The 23,331-nt window shown below is 37.0% G+C and overlaps 1 protein-coding gene across 1 annotated transcript in view; it reads left to right on the top strand.

The window, feature by feature from the left end:
• CEPT1 (choline/ethanolamine phosphotransferase 1) overlaps window positions 1-21,603 on the top strand; it is a 50,287-nt gene extending 28,684 nt beyond the window's left edge. The window contains exons 4-8 of the mRNA XM_006865927.1: window positions 6,810-6,894; window positions 16,972-17,103; window positions 18,077-18,235; window positions 20,124-20,249; window positions 20,727-21,603. Coding sequence (XP_006865989.1) covers window positions 6,810-6,894; window positions 16,972-17,103; window positions 18,077-18,235; window positions 20,124-20,249; window positions 20,727-20,846 — 622 coding nt within the window. The 3' untranslated portion in view covers window positions 20,847-21,603. The remainder of the gene's footprint in view (window positions 1-6,809; window positions 6,895-16,971; window positions 17,104-18,076; window positions 18,236-20,123; window positions 20,250-20,726) is intronic.
• The last annotated feature ends 1,728 nt before the right edge of the window (window positions 21,604-23,331 follow it).

Raw genomic sequence — 23,331 nt, 5'->3', positions numbered from 1 at the left:
TCTATGCAGTGCTTTTAGAGTGAAGTAGTCTCGCTTTGCTTTTCATCTTAAACACACTGTGCACATCTTAAACACACTCCTTTTTCCATCTTTTATTTTCTGTTTAGTTAATACGTATTCCCCTAAGATAGTATTAAGTAATTGATCTTTTACTTCTCATATTAGAATTATAATTTTCACTTTGTGACTTTTTAAAGTTCATAATCATGTATCAGGAAATAAATGGTCCATTTAATAGTCCAGAATCCTTAACACTTAAATATGAAATGGCTCATTTACACAAATAATAGAGCTTAGATTCAATTTATTTTGTAGTTCAGAGTTTGGAGAACATAGGGAAACATGACAGATAATTCTAGCACTATAATACTGCATAAAATTTCCTGAATGTGAGTCCTCTTTCCCCACCCCCCCAAAAAAAACATTTAAAATATTTTAGTATTGCCTCAATAATGTGATTTAAATAGTGAGTCTGTTGGTAGCACAGGGTACATATGTTCCCTGAAAGGAATATTCAGAGTTGTAAGTCCATTTATTTAGTGGCAATACATGTTGACTTTGGCAACAAATAGTGGAAGGTTTTTTTTTTTAATTATCAAACTATCAAAATAAAGTTGGAATGTGAAGAATACTAAGAAGTCCTGTGAACATATTTTAAAAGCAAAACTAAAGCCAATCAAGTTAACAATGTCTTTGCATAATTATTTGTGGGACTCCTTCGTAGAGTAGAATAATGTGCATGGTTTTTGCTCTTACCCTATTTTTTGGTCCTTTCTCCAAAGACCTGTAGCTTTCTGTTCACTGCAGTTGTCTAGATTTATAATTTTTGATTGTTGTTGTGAAGTATGTTCAGTTCCGACCCATAGAGACCCTGTATAGGGTTTCCGAGGGAGCAGCTAGTGAGCTTGAAGCGCAGATCTTGCAGTTCAAACTGCTTTGCAGTCTGGCGCATTAACACACAGCACCACACCAGGACTCATTTTTTATTGTTAATTATACTCACCACAAGTATTTCCCACCAATATTCTTAAGGAATTAACAGACAGAATATTGACTGCAGTACTTACTTCATAGAGCCTTGTTTATTGAGATGTTCTAGCAAGAATGCATTTGACATTAAAATTGTGTAGGAAAGGCATTCTATGTTTTCCAGATAAGAAGCTCTGGTAGCGTAGTGGTTACGAATCGGGCTGCGAACTTTAAGGTCAGCGGTTCGAAACTACCAGCCGCTCCGCGGGAGAAAGATGAGGCTTTCTACTCCCGTAAAGATTTACACCCTCGGAAACCCTGTACAGGGTCGCTATGGGTCGGAACCGACTCAACGGCACTTAACAACAACACTCTGTTCACTTATATGAGTTTCTAACTTGCAGAGGTTTTATTTTGCCCCGTTTAATACTTAAAATTTGGTTAGTTAAATGAAATTGTCAGAACACCCCCCCCCATTTTTTTAAGGGAAAAAAAGGGGGTTTCTGACAATTTTTAAGGGAAAAAAAAGTTCAGGAGAAAATAAGTTTCAAAAACAGTTGTTCTTCCTAACTTGTTTCCAGATGAATTATTAGCATCCAGACTTGTAGTATCAGATATTGTCTGATACAGTCCAGTAAACTTGGGTTAAAGTATTAAAAGCACCGTCCGGAAATGTATAGACATCTCAGTGATAGCAGGTTAAGGACTGATGGTAAATATTTGCCCCAGTTGATTGGCAGACTAAGTATTCAAAGACTGTAGCACTCTTAATTTCAAGACTCTGCCACTTATTAGTTCTGCTCTGGTAACGTAGTGGTTACAAATCGGGCTGCTAACCTCAGGGTCAGCTGTTCCTCTGGAGAAAGATGAGGTGTTCTGCTCCCGAAAATATTTACAGCCTCGGAAACCCTGTACAGGGTCGCTATGAGTCGGAACCGACTCCACGGCACGTAACAACAACAACCCTAGGAAAAGTCATTTAACTTTTTGAACTCAAACTCCTCATCTATAAAATAGTGATACTTCCTAGCTAGGGTATTGTAAAGGTTAAAACAGTTAATAATGCACTTTGGTAATTACAGTGCCTGGCACACAGTAATTCTTATATTCATTTTGAAGATTGGTGTTAAACAGTTCCCAATAGTTTCCAGACTTCTTCTGCAATTAGTTGTGCTACTTGGAGAGAATGAGTAAATTGGTGGTCCCTGACAGATTCATTTTACTAATTGAGAGGACTCACCATTTAATTCTTTTCTACTTTTTCTAGAGGTTACAAGGACTGACTACCCCTTCAATTTGAAACTTAAGTTTTAGTTCCTCTTTTATAGGGAGACTTGTTTTATTCTAGCTTTTGTCTTTCTTTTTCTCCTCTTACTCAAAGGCACTCAGTGGATTTTTTCTTTCTAATCTGCTCAGGTAACTTGAAGATCACAGGGTACGTAATACTGTTTTAATAATTTAGCTTACCTCAGAAATAAACATTTAGATTTGTCTGTTTATATTTAACACTTGAATTAACAGTACTTATAGTTATCACAGCTGTATGGTTAATGTTATTTAGCATTGATCTAAGCTTTCCATGCTTGTCCCTTATCAATGGTGTAAAATGAAATATTGGAAGACAGTATGTTGACTTTCTAGGCTAATCTTAATTTTAGTTCACCAACACCTCACTGCACCTCTGGTTTTTCTGGTAAAGTGTATAATGAATGCCATGCTCTGGTTATACACAATTTCTCTAGAACTTCAGATGCACTTGGGAATAATTGTTAATCTGAGTTATCTAGCAATTTTTGTAGGGTTCTATGGATGACCTTTTAAACAGAGTAATAGTTCAAAAGTAAAATAGTGCAAATCAGAGTTACTTTGACATAATGACTTTATCCCTAGTTCATAACTTTGTTAGCCAAGCTAATACCAAAAATAACTTGTTGTCAAGTTGATTCCAACTAATAATGACCTATGGAGCAGAGTAGAATTGCCTGCATGGGGTTACCAAAGCTGTAATCTTTACAGAAGCAGGCTGCCACATCTTTCTCCTGTGGAACAGCTGGTGGGTTTTGGACCTCAGAATTTATGGTTAGCAGTGAAGCACTTTAAGCATTGCACCACCAGGACTCCTTGGCCAAACTAATAACCAACCCTTAAATTACAACACAGGTATATTTACTACTTTTAGTTTAACAAAAACATTTTTGATTACAAATGAATTACAATTATGCCTTTGAAATGGGCATGCCACATGGAGATGTAAAATAAGTTGTCTTCTTTCAACTTTTAGAGGGAAAGGCAAAATTTCTGGTGAAAGATAATTAACATGTTTATCGGCTCTCACAGAGTATCAGCTAAATCTCTTTGCAACTCTTAATAGTGAGGCTAGTCTAACTCAAACCAAATGCATGCCTTAGATATGTCTCTGAATTCTGAGAAATGAAAGTGAAACTTTGAAAATAGAAAGTTTTCTTCAGTTAGGAAACATGTTTGGAGTTGTTTATACCCTTTTATTACTTTTAAAAGCCATTTTGTTCTTCTAATGTAGTAAGTGATCTGATCAAGGAGCTTTCTAAGCTGATTTTCTGTGGTGATAAAGGCTGCTAGAGAGCCTCATTCCCACTGGAGAGATTCTCTGTTCCCTTGTTTAGAAGTTAAAATGACTCCTATTAATTTATCTTTGTTTCTCTTTGCTTCTTAATCATTAGGCCATTAGAATAGTGTAAGAAATTGTTGACACAAGAGGTTTATTGTGAGTGTTGAAGGTTACTTTGACTTTGAATTACCACATTGAAAGCCTTCCCTATCCCTATCAGAAAAATGGGGGAGTTTAGACTCCACAAGTGGTTTGTTCCTTTCCATTTTTTTTTTTTTTTCTATGATAACCAGCAGTACATTGGTTTGTCGCAGATTTGTTGTAGTCACATGAGTCTGTTCTGACCAGAGTGCTCAGTTTCCACAGCAACTAGGAGAATCCATTTTTGTCCTCTGATAACATACTAAAATAAAGTCGAAATTCAAAATAATTTTACAGCTTAGGCATTCAAGGTGTTTGAATACCTTCATGGTTACAAGAAAATTATGTTTATCGTTGTCTAGTTTTCCCTGTCTACAACTTTTCGGCTCTGGACATCTAATGCTGTAGATTATTATTATTAATTTAACCATTGATGTTTCTCTTCCACCATCAGTCCCATTGTGTCTTAAAGGGCTTTTTTGTAAGTTTGATGATGGTGGATTTTTTGTTTGTTTTTGTTTTATCCCAACACTTTAAAATGTAACCCATTCTTCTCCATCTTAAAAGGAATCATAATTTTTAAAGGTAGTGGTTACAAAAATGCCACATTCATGCTTTTATATAGTATGCTCCTTTCTGCATGACCCAAACATGTTAAGATGAGCTCTCTCCTAAGTATGTGTTAGGGTAAATTTATCCCACAGCAAGAGACCTGTTTGTGGAAAGGGGGAGAGATGAACAATCTCTTTAGCTCTCTTCTAAACAGGAATCATTAACTTGTTTGCTTATTGTTAATCATTTCTGCCCTCCGTCCTTCTTAGCTTGCTTTAGTTTCCATGCCTGGGATGGCCTTGCACCCACACTCTTTTTCATTGAGATTCAAGATTATAACCACACCTCCAGGAGTGATAATAGGCAGATCTCATGATTCAGCTTTGTGAGAGTAGGAAGGACTCATCCTGGAGTACAAAGTTTTGCTCTAAATCAGATAAGCAAACAGGATAATATATTTCTAGCTAACTACCAACTGGTAAGTAAGTTTTTTCCCCCGACCCTCTCTCCTAACATTAAGGCATTGTTGATATAAATACAATGACAGTATCTGAATGAATGGTTTAGAAAATAATGTCTTCCAAAATTGTCAAACAGGATATTCCATAAAACTTTTCTAGGAAACCCAATTTGGCACTTTGTAAAAATTTTTCATGTGTCCTATTCTCTTAGATTTGCCCAAGGTACAAGATTAATTGCATGGGTTTCCCTCCATTTTTATTTTGTAATTCTATACTTCTGGCCCTTCCCCTTCCAAAAGGCTACTTCATATATCCAGCAAATTGTGGTAAGATGTCTACCCTCCTCCACCCAAGACAGAGTCGATCATCTTTGACACCTGCTTAGTCTCCTGAGTCTGCTACTGAGTCTAATCCCCCTTATTGGCAACGCCATTCACCAGGTCAGCTCTACAGATTCTTTTTAGCCTAATTCGTCCTTTTTTTTTTTTACCCCCACCCCAATAAACTTGTACATCAAGATAACTGCATCCCTTATGTTTGCAGCTTAATACGCTTCTGTTAAAAAAAAAAAAAAATCCTTAGAGCAAACAAAAACCAGTTTTTTTGGTTGTGAGAGACTGGTTTCAACCCAGTTGTTTATTATGGACATGAGAGTGTACGTATCTTAAGCTCACATAGACTGTCTGCTTTATGTATCCATTTTAGAAATGGGAGCTCTCTTCTGCTCTAGGAATTGAAATACCGCCCCTTCTCCCCTCCCCCTGCTATTATTGGTATCTATTTTTCTTAGGCTGATTACTTTTTTTTTTTTTAATTTACCTTCTGGGATAAATTCTTCATTCAACTTAAAAACTAGCATTATAAAAAAAGTATGTAGTGAAAGGTCTTCTTCCTACCTTTATTCCCCAACTTCCCAGTTTCTACCCTGTCTTCCCCAATAATAGATGACCACTTACCTTTCCAGAAATTTGTTAGGCAATTACTGGCAACAATAAAAATAGAAGATTTTTCTTTTTCACACAAAAAATAGTATATACACCATTCTGTAATATATAGCCTTAATGTATCTTGCATATTTTTCCAGATCATTGTGTAGGGAGCTACCTTACTGTTTTTTATTTTAAACTGCAAAATAATCAGTTTTTATGGAAGTACCATAATTTATGTAACAACTTTCTTATTGAGGGATTTTATTTTTAATGTTTCTATTATAAATATACGACCATACAGACCCTTGTACAAATACCATTTTGTGCAAGCACATCTGTAAGATAAATTTTCAGAATCAAAAGGCATTTGGCTGCAGTGATCTGAGAATGATAGCCACGAGATTATACAAAGTGCAAGTCTAGGGAAAGGAAGGAATACCAGTTTATGCTTTGCTTTGCTCTCCTCAATTTTTTTGCCAATATTCTTTTTTTCAGACTTTCAGCCTTCTAATTTCTACTGCCCTATTTTTGCATCAGAATTATTTCTTCTTGACTATGAGAAAATTTTCAGCAATCCCACAGCTAATTCTTGACTTCTTTCATCAAATTCCTTCTAGAAATCTTAGGGTAGTTGACCTAGTGGGAATAATAATTTGAGAAAAATTGGGGTGAATTTTTCACACACATACCGTGGCAAGTATTAAATCTAAAGATTAGGCAGTTTTGCAAGGTCTCAGAGATGTACATTACTTTAGTGAAAGCTCATCATTATTTCCATCTGAGTCTACAAAGCACTTGTTACACAAGTTCATATTATACAGCAGTGCAATGTGTAGTCCTCTGCTTGATACTTGACATTTATTCCCAAATCCCTTTTGTTTGGTGGGAGAGGTTAAACTATAGTTTCAGCCCAGCTTCAGTACGTCAAAAATTTCTTCTGGAAAGGAGGGGTTTTTATTGCCTTGTGAAATTCATCAAATTCAATTAAAAGGCTCTGGATTTTATTTGATTTTGTTCATAACAAATTTTTGATGTCTCCTTTTCCCCTTTCCTCAATATTTGAGATTTTTTTCCTGTTGTGCATGATAGAGGAATGCTGCTAAGCTTACAAGTAATTAACCTGAATTTGTTTTGAATAATTCTGCTTTTTGGCTTTTTGTACCTAATCAGAATTGATGTGACTGAAGTACAAATCTTCATAATAATCATGCATTTGCTGGCAGTGATTGGAGGACCACCTTTTTGGCAGTCTATGGTAACTGTTCACATTGTGTTTCCTGTGTAATGCATGTTGTTTTTGCTTGTATATCCTAATATAGTATAATCCAATTAAGAGGTAACGTGTGTTTATTTTATTCTTTCCAAAGATGAAAAGTCACAGGAACGGTAAGGGCACAAAATCTTGGGGGAGCACGATACAGTTTACCATTTGGAGTTATGTGGTACATTGGATTCATTCAAAGTCTAGTATTTTGAAGGCCATTGAGAATCTGAGTTGTTATTGTCATCCCATTATACAGATGAGGAAACAGTAGCTAGTGTAAATGTTGACAATGTCAAGATTAGATCAGACTTTTCATTCTCATTATAGTAGACACAAGTATACTGGTTTTTCCGTCATATGCTTAAAGCTGCATAACAAATTTGGGGTACTAAATTATTACTGGCCCCCAAACAACATTACTGCATATTAAAATCTGTGTGTGGGGTTGCTTAATAGGCCAGGGCCTGAAATACAGTCATCCCTTTCTAGCACAAATTTTTTCCCCACCACATTCAAGAGAAAGAATATAGTATGGGGGCCAAATACACAGGTTTTTCAACCAGACTGCCTGAGTTTGATCTAGACTCCACTGCTTATTGTGTGAACTTAATCTGTTTTTTAGCTCTCTGTGGTTTCGTTTCCTCCTTTGTAAAATAAGGACAATAAAGCAAGTGAAACCCAAAACTGAACGGGACTGCCTTGTTTTTTCAGGTCTCACAACTTCTCTACCTCTGGCAGGGTGCAGTCTTACCACTTTTCTGCTTTCTCCAATTTCCAGTGGAAAATACTTGAGTTTTCTTTTTCTGAAAGGCTTCTGACTTTCACAGATTTTACTGCAGTACCTCTCTCCTAAAGTTATTGTGTCTGTTCAGTGAGGTAATATGTATAAAGCACGTAGAATAGTGCCTTTCAGATAGTAAGCACTCAGTAAAAGTTGTTGCTGTTTTCACAATTAAAATGTATTCTTCTAAATTTGAGTCAAAGTAGTTTGAACTCCCTGATCATCAGTTACCTACTGATTGCCACCACCCTTTCAGAATGCAGTATTTCTAATTAATTTGATATAATCAAGTATAAGGGAAATTTAAGTAAAAGATTTCCCTTCCGACCTGGGCTGGTAACCACAAGGTCAGCAGTTAGAATCGACCAGAGTTGCTGTATGGGAGAAAGATGAGGTTTCTCACTCCCATAAACATTTACAGCTTTGGAAATTCTATTTAGGGTCACTATGATTTGGAACCGACTTGATGGCACACAGCCACCACCAACTTCGTTTTATGACAATAAATTAGGTACTTCAGGAAATGTAGTTGTCACACTTCCTTAAACATTTATTACCCGAAATTGTTTAATGCCTTCTACTGGGGAGATGGTCATGGGGAAGAAGAAGGTGAAGGAATAAAAATCATCTACAGTCAACCAGGAAATTCTGAAACAATTTATGTACATAATATAGATTTCACTAGAGACCCTATTGATTTTTGAGATTAATATATACAGAAAATGTGAGTTTTATTACTTTTACTCTATTTGATTAAATAGTCTTATTTTCACAATTTAGACTTACAGGAAAGAAAGAAAAGAAATTTAATCCTGAAGTCAAGTCATAAAACCTAGAGGATCCTACTACTCATACTCAGCTTTTTTATATTCCTTAATAATATTAATTAGTATGTTTTCCTAGATCTAAAGGGAATAAAAATTGCAATCTTTCAAGAAAGTGAGGCGGCACAGGAGGCACTCGCTCATCTCTGCCAAGAAATTTGGAAGACAACTATTTGGCTGACTGATTGGAAGAGATCCATATTTGTGCCCATTCCAAAGAGAGGTAACCCAACGGAATGCGGAAATCATCAGACAATCTCTTTGATATCTCAAGCGAGTAAAGTTTTGCTAACGGTAATACAGAAATGGCTACAATCATACATTGACAGAGAACTTCCAGAGGTTCAAGCTGGATTCAGAAGAGGCCGTGGAATAAGGGATATCATTGCTGATGTCCGATGGATCTTGGCTGAAAGCAGAGAATATCAGAAAGATGTTTACCTATGCTTTTTTGACTATACAAAGGCTATCGATTGTGTGGATCATGACAAGCTATGGGCAACATTGCGAAGTATGACTATTCCAGAGCACTTAATTGTACTTATGAGGAATCTGTACCTAGACCAAGAAGCAGTTATTCAAACAGAACATGGGAACACTGAATGTTTTAAAATTGGGAAAGGTGTGCAACAAGGTTATATTCTTTCACCATACTTATTCAACCTGTATGTTGAGCAAATAATATGAGAAGCTGGGTTCTATGAAGAAAAACGTGGCATCAAGATTGGAGGAAGACTCATTAACAACCTGCAATATGCAGATGATACAACCTTGCTTGCTGAAAGTGAAGAGGACTTAAAACATTTACTGATGAAGATCAAAGAGCACAGCCTTCAATATGGATTACATCTTAATGTCAAGAAAACAAAAATCCTCACCACTGGACCAGTAAACCATTTTCTTATCAATGAAGAAAAAAGATTGACGTTGTCAAGGACTTCGTTCTTCTTGGATCAGCTATCAACATTCGCAGAAGCAGCAGTCAAGAGATCAGACGACGTATTACATTAGGCAAATCTGCCGCACAGGAACTTTTTAAAGTGATGAAGAGCAAAGATATCAGCTTAAGGACTAAAATGAGCCTGACCCAAGCCATGGTATTTTCAATAACCTCATATGGACATGAAAGCCGGACAGTGAATAAGGAAGATCATAGAATAATTGATGCCTTTGAATTGTGGTGTTGGAAGAGAATACTAAAAGTGCCATGGACTGCCAAAAGAACCAATAGATCTGTTTTGGAAGAGGTACGGCCAAAGTGCTCCTTTGAGGCCAAGATGGCCAAACTTCGTCTCTCATACTTTGGACATATTGTCAGGAGGGAACAGTGGCTAGAGAAGGATATCATGCTTGGTAAGATGGAGGATCAGAGAAAAAGAGGAAGACCCCCAACGAGATGGATTGGCCAGGTGGCAGCATTGATGGACTCAAGTGTGGCAGCAGCAGTAAGGTTGGCCCAGGTTCGGACATTGTTTTGTTCTACTTTGCATAGGGTCGCTATGAGTCGGATCCGACTTGATGACACCTGGCAACAACAGTGTCCTTTACCAAAATTTCCCCCCTTAGAAATTATTTTGAATTTCCTGTAAAGTTTAAGCATACCAATATCCAAAAACTGGGATTTCTGGCTTGATTATCCAAAAACAAATCTGAATCTGGTTTATGTATCTAATTGTCCATTTAAATATGTAGATACATAAAACATGGATGAAGATATGTATATACATATGTTATATACATATAGTGCTTAGCTGGTATCTGGCAAGAAATATGATTTACTAAAGGTAGCAGTTAATTTATGTTTTTTTGTTTGTGTGATTTAAAGGAAAAACATTTTCATACATAAAAAGTGGCACATGGTTTATACGTTACAAGAAACTAACAAAAAGTACAGCTGGTGTCTGGCAGGTAACATTTGTGTGTTACTTCCCCAAAAAAGTATTGTTAATTGGAATGTCTTGGAATATAGTCTATTTTAAAAATTAAAAAAATAAAAAATAATATCAGAGAGACCCACATATAACAATATCATTAATAATGCCAGAATAGACCCACATATAACAAACCTATGGTTACTTTCACTGGCATTTTGGCATTTGGAAGTCTTTGAAATATCGTAGTTGGTAAAACATGTTTCAAAACACCAGAATCCATTCTAGGCAAGTGAATGGTGTGGCTCTGCAGGATTCATTAAGTAATGTAGTTAACTTCTTTCTCATTCTTAAAATGTGCCCTTAAAAAAGTACCTTACACTTAATAATTCAGGCATGTTGATTTTTTTTTAAACACTTGTTGGAGACTTGAATGAGCCATTCCTAAATAGTTTGGAAGAAAGTTAGTCCTTAATCTCAAAATAATGCTTTCTGTCAGCTTGTTGTACTGTGGTAGCTTGCGTGTTGCTGTAATTCTGGAAAGTATGTCACCAGTATTTTAAATACCAGCAGATTCACCCATGATGAACAAGTCTCAGATGAGCTTCCAGATAAAGATTAGGAGAAAAAAGACAGACTACTTCGAAATATGTAGTCTTGAAAACCTATGAATCGCAATAGAACACCAGAATATTGACTGTTGAAACATGATGAAGAGCACCAGAATATTATCAGATACAGTGCTGCAAGATGAGCCCCTCAGGTTGGAAGGCACTCAAAATATGACTGAGGAAGAGCTACCCCACAAAGTAAAGTTGATCATAATGACACAAATGGAGTAGAGTCTTTGGGACCTTCATTTGCTGATGGGACAGAACTCAAAATGAAGACAAACAGCTCTAAACATCCATTATTAATCTTAGCATGGAATGTGTGTAGTACGGATCTAGGAAAATTGGAAATTGTCTAAAATGAAATGGAAATGGAAGGTCTAAACATCAATATCCTAGGCATTAGTGAGCTAAAGTCAACTGGTATTGGCCATTTTGAATCTGACCAATCACATGATTTACTATGCTGGGAATGACAGACTGAAGAGGGGTAGTGTCACATTTTGTCATAAAAAGAGCATATCGATATCTCTCTTGAAGTACAATGCAATCTGTGATAGGATAATATCCATATGCCTACCAGGAAGACCATTTTATACCACTAGTATTCAAATTTCCACACCAAACACTAAAGCCATTGATGATGATATTGAAGAATTCTACTAACTTCTTCAGCTTGAAATTGATCAAACATGCAATCAAGATGTATTGATAATTACTGGCAATTGGAATGCAAAGGTTGGAAACAAAGAGGAAGGATCGGTCATTGGAAAATGTGGCCTTGGCAATAGAAATGATGCTGGAGACTGCATGATAGAATTTTGCAAGACCACTCAATTAGTCATTGAAAATACCTTTTTCCAACAATGTAAATGGTGACTACATACCTGGACCTCTCCAGAGCGAATACACAAGTCTTGTATTGACTACATCTGTAGAAGGAAACTGGAAAAGCTCCATATCAGCCAAAACAAGGCCAGGGTCAGATTGTGGAACAGACCCTCACTGTATATATGTGATTTCAGGCTGAAGCTGAAGAAAATTAAAATAAATCTGTGAGAGCCAAAATATGACCTTGAATATATCCCACCTCAATTTAGACATCATCTGAAGAGCAGATTTAATGCACTAGACACTTAAAGACTGAAGATTAGAAGAGTTGTAGGATGACATCAAGAACATCATACCGGAAGAGGGCAAAAGGTCATTAAGAAGACAAGAAAGAAGGGAAACACCAAAATGGATATCAAAAGAAACTATGAAACTTGCTCTCCAGCATAGAGATGCTAATACAAATGGGAGAAATGAGTCGGTAAAAGAGCTGAACAGAAAATTTCAAAGGGCAGCTCAAGAAGTCAAAGTCAAATATTAATAATGAACTGGAGGTACTAAACTAAAAGGGAAGAACAGCATTTCTTAAGCTGAGGAAGCTGAAGAAAAAATCAAGCCTTACAGTATTGGAGGCCTCTATGGACAAAATAGCGAATGATACAGAAATCATCAAACGAAGATGTAAGGAGTATAGAGTCACTGAAAGGAAGTGGATATTCAGCCATTTCAAGAGGTATCCTATGACCAAGAGCCAATGAAATTGAATGAAGAAGTCCATGGTGCATTGAAGGCACTGATAAAACAGTTCCAGGGACTGATGGAATAAAAATTGAAATATCTCAAGAAACTGATGCAGCACTGGAGGCACTCACTCATCTATGCCAAGAAATTTGGAAGACAGCTACCTGACCAACTGACTGGAAAACATACGTATTTGTGCCCACTCCAAAGAGAGATGACCCAACGGAATGCGGAGTACATCAGAAAATATCATTAATATCTCATGCAAGTAAATTTTTGCTAAATATAATTTAAAAACAGCTACAACACTACATTGACAGAAAACTGTCAGAGATTCAAGCCGGATTGAGAAGAGGACATGGAATGAAGGATATGATTGCTAACATCAGATGGATCTCAGCTGAAAATAGAGAATATCAAATAGAAGTTTGTTGTTGTTAAGTGCTGTTGAGTGGGTTCCAAGCGACCCTGTACAGGGTTTCCAAGGAGCAGCTTGTGAGTCTGAACCACCGACCTTGTGGTTCATACTGCCCTTTTGGCCCAGTGCTTGATCCCACAGCACCACACCAGGATTCCTAGAAAGATGTTTACCTGTGCTTTACTTTATTGACTACACAAAAGCTTTCAATTATGTGAATCATGACACTATGTGGAGAATGAGTATTCTGGAGCACTTAATTGGGCTCACGAGGAACCTGTACATAGACCAAGAGGCAGTTGTTCTAACAGAACAATGGAACACTGAATATTTGGTTTAAAATTAGGAAAAGGTTGTATTCTTTTACCATACTTATTCAGTCTGTATGCTGAGCACCTGATCCAAGAAGATGGATTATATGAAGAGAAACGTGGCATCAGGATTGGAGGAAGACTCATTAACAACCTGTGATATTCAGATGATACAAACTTGTTTGCCAGAAGCAAAGAGGACTTAAAATACCAATGAAGGTCAAAGACCCAGCCTTCAAAAGGGTTGCACCTCAATGTAAAGAAAACAAAAATCCTTCCCACTGGAGTAAAAAACATTCAGATAAGTGGAGAAAAGATTGAAATTGTCAAAGACTCCTTTTTGCTCAGATTAACCATCAACACTCATGGAAGCAGCAGTCAAGAGATCAAACAACGTATTGCAATAGGAAAATCTGCTGCACACGACATCTTTAAAGTGTTGAAGAGCAAAGATAACAGTTTGAGGACTAGGGTGTGCCTGACCCAAGTCATGGTATTTTCAATAACCTGATATGCATGTGAAAGTTGGACAATGAATAAGGAAGACCATAGAAGAATGGATGCATTTGAGTTATAGTGTTGGAGAAGAATATTAAAGTACCATGGACTGCCAAAAGAAAAAACAGATCTGTGTTGGAAGAAGTATAGCTAGCATGCTCCCTGGAAGCCAGGATGCCAGACTTAGTGTTTCATACTTTGGGCATATTGTCAGGAGGAACCTATCCCTAGAGAAGGATATCATGTTTGGTAAAGTGAAAGGTCAGAGAAAAAGAGGAAGACCCCCCCCCCCCACCCAAGGAGATGGATTGGCACAGTGGCGGCAGCAATGGGCTCAAACGTAGCAAAGATCGAGAGTTTGGCACAGGACCAGACAGTGTTTTTGTTCTGTTGTGCATAGCGCTACTGTCATTCAGTACCGATTTGATGGCACCTAACAACCAACAATAATTTCTGCTTAAAATTTCAAAGCCTGTACAAGGTTGCTATGAGTTGGAACCAGCTCCATGGCACACCACCAACAACAACAACCGTTTTAAAAATTAATTAAATTATACTAGAAATACTTGGATACATGATTTCATGGCATGAATTCAAAAGGTTTTCCTCTGGCTTCTTGGACAGACTGCATGACCTAAGTGAGCTCTTTCTTAATCTCCTCAGGTCTTGAGGAATACAGAAACCCTGGGTAGGCCTGAGGTAAAGGGGTTGTTAGCATGGCTCTCTGGTTTTTTCTATAGAGTGGATGCCCTTTAGGCACTGTGGATGAGTCCACAGAATAATGGCAAAAAGAGCAAGAATGGAAAAAGGCAGTAGTACCCACCTGCCTTGATTTTGAGTGTGAGATGAAAATGGCAACACTTTTAGTGCTCTTTATTTGTGGCTTTAGTTGGCACCAATTTTTAGGGGATAACCTGGTGACTCTGGTGATAGCTGTCCTTTCATTTTGCTTTCTATTTTCTGGTAGCTTACTTCCTTTTTCACTGTCATGCAGAGGCGAGATACTCTCCAGGACAGTAAGAGAAAGGGAAAAGATCTTAATCTTCCTTCACCAAATGGATATTGAGCACCTAACCATATCTAGAAGGAGCTGTGGTAGCCTAGTGGTTACGAGTCGGGCTGCTAACCAGAAGGTCAGCAGTTCGAAACTACCAGTTGTTTCATAGGACAAAGATGAGACTTTCTGCTCCTATAAAGATTTACAGCTTCTAAAACCCTATACAGGGTCGTTGTGAGTCAGGGCCAACTCCACAGCACACAGCCAACAACAACAACCAAATCTAGGGCTCTACAGAGAATACCAAAGTCAATCAAACAAAAGCCTACACTTGAGAGTTTTGGTGGTGGTGTATATAACAGAACGAATGAGAGCCTGAGAAAGTTTACAATACTTTACTCGGTAGTCTGTAGTTGCCTACTTGCTTTGTGTTTCAAGTCGTGGCTTTTTTTAGTGTTCTCTTTTCTTTCTTTCAAAAGGCAACAGTTTCCATGATCCTAAAGCAACTTCTCTAAATTGTAAATGTGATTGTGCCGCACCTTTTGTTCAGCGTGTCACAAATTGCTATTACCCTATTCTAATGCAGGCTTATTTACCCCATACTGGATTAATGTGTCTTTTGGAAATTGAAGGAGTATATGATTTCCCCCTTCACCAGAGAGGTCCTTTGTCTATGAAGAAAAAAAAGGGAGTTTAGAAGACCAGGAAACTGGACAGTATATTGAATTTCAACCAGGTGCATCCGATTTAGATTATAATGTTCCAGGTTTCTTGAACTAGAGCAGGAAAAAATCTTGTCAGTCAAAGCAACCATGGTATTGATTTTCTCCTCTGTTGAAAACAAATTTCGAATTTGGAATATCAGCATTGGAGATCATTAGAGACAGAGGATGCTGGACTTGATTTTTAAGTTGACCAATTTCATTTTAGAAAATTAAATACTATGCTACATATGAAACTTGAACAATTTCTGGGTTTTTTTGTTTTTTTCTTTTTTGAAGAGCTACAGTTTCATAAAAGTTCATAATAGAATTGTGTAAACAAACCGAATTCATTAGAGTTTTAAAGAAATGGATTATCTAAACATTAAGATTTGCCAGAACCCCACTAAAACTGGAATTTTATACGTTGACGGGAAAAAAGAAAGTGTCATGTTTCCTATTTGATTTTTAAAGTGCAGGAACATTACAGTCATAAAAAGTATAAACAACCCTAATTAAAATGTTTTATTTTAAGAATTCTTTGCCTACATTGTGGGCTTTTGCTCTCTTGTTCATATAGTATTTGTTTATTACTACAATATGTCATGTATTTTACTGTTGCTTCTTATCCATCCATATTGGACAAAATTTGAAACTTCAGAAAGGCTAAAAGGAAGAAAATCTTAATTTAAAAAATTGAATACAAGTGTATTTTCTTTTATATGATGAATCTTGAGCTTTCAAGAATAAAGACATGATCTTGACTCATTCAGCCTGCCTTACATTAAGTAATCAATCCATATTTTCAGTATACTGTATATGATTTACTTCTGAAAACTTCAATATTAACACTTCAGATGCTCAGTTGTAGAGTTGTGCTTGTCTGGATGTACTTGACTCACCTGCAGAAGAGTTGCCTTCTCAGTTGCCCTCTGCTTTTGCCCTAACAGTTTGGAACTGGGAATTCTTCTGAGTAGAATTTTTCTATTCTCTAGTTTGCAGATTTTCTAATTTAGTTGTAAATATTTCTATTATTTTGCAACCCACATTTTCTCACAGTAATTATACAGATTTAGAGATAGAATTATTAATTTTTTAATGCACACAGCAAAAGGCAGGGTACATTCCTTTCACAAGAAGGCCAGATGACAGCTTGGTTTACTGTTGCCAGACCTCTGGGATATGCATTAAGTGAACCTTACTTAGCTTATTGACACTAATTAATACAGTTGGGTCAGTTAAATTGTAAAGGTTGGTGTTGGGAGAAACAAGATGAATTTCTGTTTAGCCCCCTCTCTTAAGACTTGTTATGTACCTATATGGGAAAGGAGAGGGAAATGGTCTAAGTATTTACTTAACCTAGAGGGAAGGAATGGACCCATGCAAGTGTTTGGGAAAGTGAATCAGATATCAAGAGTACTGTTTGTTCATTTGCTTGTTTGGTTTGAATCTATTGAAATCATTCTCTCTCTCTGCTGTTGAAGATTCCAGTGCTGAATATCCAGGTGAAGATTCTCCCTGCCCTTTGTACTGTAGCAGGGACCGTGTTTTCCTGCACAAATTACTTCCGTGTAATCTTCACAGGTGGGGTTGGCAAAAATGGATCAACAATAGCAGTAAGTCTTTAGATAAGATCTCATGATTGTCTCCGAGTTTTTGTTTTCTTTCATTTGAAATATATAAAATTATTTGTTAATATAGAATTTCTGCTTTAAAACAAAATGGAAGTGTTGTCCAAAAGTCAGTTTTACTTGTTCATGCATACATTTATATGTTTATACACGATCCCTCACTTATTGACTATCTTGTTACCTAACATTTCACCTTTAAGACTGTAGTAAAAAAAATGTATGATTATTTTTCACATTAATGACGTACATCTTCAGTGACAAATGCCAAGGTGCAAGGCAAGAGTGATGGCTAAGGTTATGTGTCAATTTGAATGACCATGGTTCTCAGTGGTTTGGAAATTGTGTAGTGATATAATTTGGCAGTTAAACATAATGATATAGGAGTCCTGGTGTGGTGCCACAGGAGGATGCACTGGACCATAGATTTGCAGTTCAAACCTCACCAGCCACTCTTCAGAAACCCTATACAGGGTTGATATGAGTCAGAATTGACTCAACGGTGTACAACAACAGCATAATGATACAATTTGGTAGTTGTGTAATGATGTAATTTGGAAGTTATATAGTGATGTATATAACTCCATTTTATGATCTGATATGGTCATCTCCCATTGTTGCATATACCAATTTTTGTGTAACTACTGGCCTTTTGTAACCTAACCATGTCAGTAAGTGAGAAGTGGATATGTATGCATATGTTTGTGCATATAAACAAATACACACTACTAGAGTCATCTATAGAAAAAGTATGATCTGCTTTATAAATAAGCTGGGTCTCGTAAGTGAAAACTAGCCTGTGCTGCTATGTTTCACAAGCTGTTCTGGTGTTCATTTATAGAAACTGCTGCCTGCTAGGCCCCATGCAGTTCTTCACAGTTTGAGTTAGGCTGTTTTATAACAGATCATGTAGTACCTGCTCAGTGGAGGTATTCATTCTTTTCCTCTTTTCACTACACAGGGAACAAGTGTCCTTTCTCCTTTTCTCCATATTGGATCAGTGATTACATTAGCTGCAATGATCTACAAGAAATCAGCAGTTCAGCTTTTTGAAAAGCATCCCTGTCTTTATATACTGACATTTGGTTTTGTTTCTGCTAAAATCACTAATAAGCTTGTGGTAAGCATCCAATTTTATTTTGTCTTTAACTGTCATCTGATTTTGGTGTTATGGTCATAGTTTTATTCTGTAGCATCCTAAGCAACCCTAGAGATTGCTCTTCTACAATCAAAAGCTCTTCACAGCAAAGTGGGAACTGTTTCTGTTCTTTTGCTAAGCCACAACTTGAGGTTACCAGAAGTTCCTTGAGTGCCGGTATTGTGGTGCCATTGGATAAGCATTTATCCTTATGGTTGGGTTGAACTGCAAGATCGCTGGTTCAGACTCACTAACCACTCCTCGGAAACCCTATACAGGTTCACTATGAATCATAACTGACTCGACAGCACTTAACAACAACAACAACATCCGTAGTTTAAAGAATCCTGGTGATATAGTGTGTTAAGTGTTGAGCTGCTGACCACAAGGTCTGTGGTTCAAACCATCCAGCTGCTCCAAGGGAAACAGATGAGGCTGTCTGTTTCCGTAAAGATTTACAATCTCAGAAACTCGAAGGATCAGTTCTACTCTGTCCTACAGGGTCACTATAAATTAGAATTGACTCTAGAAATCAAATTAAGACTCCTGGTAATGAGTTACATGGTATATGCCCTTTTATGTGGGGCATAGCTCACACATATACTTCATTTGTTTTGGGCATTTTTTATTTTATTTTATTTTTTTAGTTTTGAAAATCTATATATTGCTAACTATTTTTTAAAACTTGGCATTTGAGCATAATACTAATCTACTATGTAACTTACAATTGCACTAGTATGAAAAGTCTACCTCATTGATTCTGTGGGGTTTTTTTAACTCATATTTATTATACACATACTATTATGTTGTGTACTTGTGGCTTATTAGGATTAGAAACAAATTAAACTTAGATTGAGAAACAAATAATTCTTTTAATAAGATTTTAATTTTCTTTAAAGTTTTTATTGTGAATTGAGTGATAGTTTGCATGGGAGAACATCAGTTTTACACTCATCGTATCATATTTCATTTCATTACAATGATTATAATTCCCTCCATGCATCATCATTCAACAGTATTTGCTTCTATTCCCTCTGTGTTTTTTATTTATTTTGATGTACACCAAAACACTCAGGAATATACAGTCATTCAAACAACCAAAGGACATACCTTGCAAACCTGCCCCTCGGTCACCAAGACACAGCCCCACTCCGTTCAAAAGTCTAGAGTCCCCAGCCACTCCATCGCTCCACGTCATCATCTCTGTCTTCATCTCTGGCATTGCCATTTCTCTGAATAGGGTCCCATACTCCACTCCCACTCTTCTCCCTTGGTGGTTCCAGGTTCCTCCGCTCCTGGACTGCAAGATCAACCACTCCCCCTTTTTGCTACAAAAACTTTACCTTTACAGTTGTGATAATCACAATCAGTCATGATAATAATTACTCACTATTGAATCATAAGAGTCTTATCCCCATCTCCTTTCACATCCATCTAGACAGAATGAAAACCACTCAGTGGGGATTCTACCTTCCCCCGTACACTTGGAAACTAAACTCCCTCTTTAAAACTTGTAAGCCAGTCACTCTGTGCCTTTATAGCTCTGTCCCCCCGACCTCCCACCCTATTTTAGGTAGCCAGTGTCTAAATTACCCATCCCTATCAACCCTGTATACAGAGGGGATAGGAATGATCCTTGCTGTGATGATTCCTTCCTTCTTGGTTGGTATAAGTATAGATCAAGTTCATCATCAAATTGTAGTGATTTACACTTGTTTTCTTTATTAAAAAAAATTTTTTTTTTTTTTAAATCTTCCTCAAGTTCTGATCATCCAGTCATTGAACCTAGGTCAGATGGGTTCTGTCTACAAGTATGGGCATTCTTGTGCATCTCCCCATACTTCATAGATTGATTCTGTTTTATTCTTAGGTTGCACATATGACGAAAAGTGAAATGCATTTGCATGACACAGCATTCATAGGTCCTGCACTTTTGTTCCTGGACCAGTATTTTAACAGCTTTATTGATGAATATATTGTACTGTGGATTGCTCTAGTAAGTATTACGTCTATTTTCATGATCTGTAGGCTACTTGTTTTCTTGTTTTAGTGAGTCAGTCCTGAGATAGAGAATTTAAAGATTTGGAATGTCCGTCCTGCCTCCATGAAGGATCTTAAATTCCTTATTTTTGATTCTGTGAAGCAGAAAATGGCAAACTATACCCTGTGGGCCAGCAACCTATTTTTGTGAAATTTTTAAAATTGAAACACAGCTATACCCTTTCACGTATGTACTATCCATGACACAGTGGCAGAGTTGAGCTGTTGTAATACTTTCTATCTGTTTTTCTAAACATTTGTTGACCCTTGGTATTAAGAAAAAAATCTGTAAGAAAGTTGAGCTATTACATCGTATGAGATTGAAAGTAAATCTGGGGAGAAGAAAAGAAAGTTAGAGGCCAATCTTTGCTTTCAGCAAGCTTAGGGAGAGCCTAAACAAGTCCTGAGAATCTAATCTTCTCTTTTTTTCCAGGTCTTCTCATTCTTTGATTTGATACGCTATTGTGTCAGTGTCTGCAATCAAATTGCATCTCACCTTCACATACACGTCTTCAGAATCAAGGGCTCTACAGCTTATTCTAATCATCATTAACGATGTGATTGGTATTATGTAGGAAACTCATGTTTTCCAAAGGAAAGAATTGGAACATATTAAGGAGAATGGAATGGAAAAGAACAAATATAATTTATAATAATCAATGTTGTATAACTTTCATTCTATGTTATTGGTAACACTCCTTAACTATCCTGTGTGAGAATGGGAATTTCGAGTCCTGTCTTATAAATTGTACATGTGGTCATACAGGGTTTGACTCAAGAAAGCATGCAGGAAAAAAGTTGCCATGTGTTTGTAATCATCCCGGGTTCAAAATAAAATTGTCATGGGGAGCAGATCCCTGGTGATGGAGATTTCTATTTGTAGAATATTTGCAGGCCAGAAGATGGTAACTTTTTAATTTTAACAAATCATCATCGTTTATTGACATCTTGTTTAATATCTTCTCAAGCTTTCTTTTACTAGTGAGCTCAGCTTGTGGTACAGATAAATCCCACTAGTTTGTGAGGTGGAACTAGTGATAAAGACTTTGAATTTGGATTCAAAGGTTTCCTATCTTTACATCGCCAGGAAGTCATTTTTTAATTGCTTTAGAAATAATCTCTCTCATGGGCTTGGGAAATCCTGTTAGCATGCAGAATAATGTGGTAACTTTGTTGATCCATTTTATTTTTTTAAATAAATATATGATCTGAAAGCCATCTTTTTCTCAATTTCATTCAGCGAAAAAACAAACTAAATTTTAATTTTTTTTTTTTTAGCAAAATTTCTGTTCCTTAGTAAATAAGGAAATTCAGTCAGCTACATTTTCATAATATATCCTGTGACCTTTCTGTTCAGTATAAACCGTTTAACTTTAAAAAAGAGCTGTGTTTCTTTTCCTTCTTAGTAAGTTTTTGTTCAAGTTTCACCCTTGCAATTTTCAGTCACTTAGGAATCTCAAACCACCCCCAAACTTTCAGTTACCGTATAGGCCTCACTAGCGCTCACTGGGTGCTCTCCTTTTCTGACAACTCAGCATCTCTACCACACAGTGTGAAGTGGGAAGGAGGTGTCTTAGTCACTGTAAACCAAATCTGTTTTCATTATGTATAGTTAGTTGAGTTGCTCCAATGAAGACCACCGTAACTTTATACCTGCCTCTGTAACCGTGGATAGACAGTCATCATACTGCCTTGTCTAGAAGTCAGCACTCAGCTTGCTTGCCCTTGGGATGACTCTAGTCACTCATGTGGACCTGGACTAGCAGTGGCAGTGGCAGTGACCCCTTTAGTTTCTTTCTTTGTCTATAACAGGAAAGGGGACTCTCATTCCTTGTTAGCAACTTCTCTAGTATCTAGGGTAGAGAAGTGCCTACATGGAAATGCTAATGCAGATCAAGTTTTGAAACTTGGGCAGAGCAATGAAAAGAAAGGCGGTAAAGTCTACTTTGTTGACACACTTGTATCTGTTGTCTTATTTCAGTATTAGAGTTGCTAATAACCAACAGTGGAAATTGAGGCCTGAAGAGGTTCAATGGCATACCAGGTCACATATTGGTTACTTTTTAGAACAGGTTCTAGAATCCAAGTCGTCTGAATCGTCATCCAGTATTCTTTCCTGCACCATATTGGGTTTTGGTTTGGGTGTTAGACATGATCCAGTACATTTGGGATAGGCCCTCCAAATATATTTCCAACAGCTTCCAAGGATTTTAGGCAGATTCTGAAGCCTTTCGAGGTACAGTTAGGTTTAGGAACCACTGCCCAAAAACCACCTAAAAAAATTGCAATACTTCTTGGAAGCTATGAAAAACAACAATGTACAGATAATAGCTCATTTTTTGCATTTCACAGAAAATTGCATTTTTTATAAATTGAAGGTTTGTGCCAACCCTGTGTTGATTAAATCTGTTGATACCATTTTTCCCATAGTATGTGGTCACTTTGTGTTTCTGCATCACATTTTTAGTAATTGTCATAATATTTCGTACTTTAATAATGCTAGAGTCCTATTGTGGTGCTGTAGGATAAGTGCTAGACAACTAGCTACAAGGTCAACAGTTTAAATCCACCAGCAGCTCCTAGGAAACCCTATACAGGGTCACTCTGAGTCATAACCGACTCGACAGCACTTAATAACAGCAATAGCATTACATACTTAATAGTCTAGAATAATGTAAACTTAACTTTTATAGGCACTGAAAAGCCAGAATCACCCATGTGACTCACTTTGTGATATTCATTTTATTGCTGTGGTCTGAAACTAAATCTACACTATCTCCAAGGTCGCTGTAGAATAAGCTCTGAACTGCTAACCACAAGATTGGTGGTTCAAGTCCACCAGCCGCTCCTTGGAAACCCTCTACAGAGTCACTATGAGTCAGAACTGACTTGATGGGCACTTTAACAGCAACATGCCCATAGTTAGGGTGATGGATCAATAGAGGAAAGCCTGCCCCTGCAAAAAGCTCTTTAAAGCCCAGTCAGTTTACATTGGCTCTAACTTCACTTTGGCAACACCGTATCTGTTCCACTTCCCA

Source organism: Chrysochloris asiatica, unplaced genomic scaffold (assembly GCF_000296735.1).
Source record: "Chrysochloris asiatica unplaced genomic scaffold, ChrAsi1.0 scaffold00085, whole genome shotgun sequence".
Lineage (NCBI taxonomy): Eukaryota > Metazoa > Chordata > Mammalia > Afrosoricida > Chrysochloridae > Chrysochloris > Chrysochloris asiatica.
This window is presented reverse-complemented; position numbering and strand designations above follow the sequence as displayed.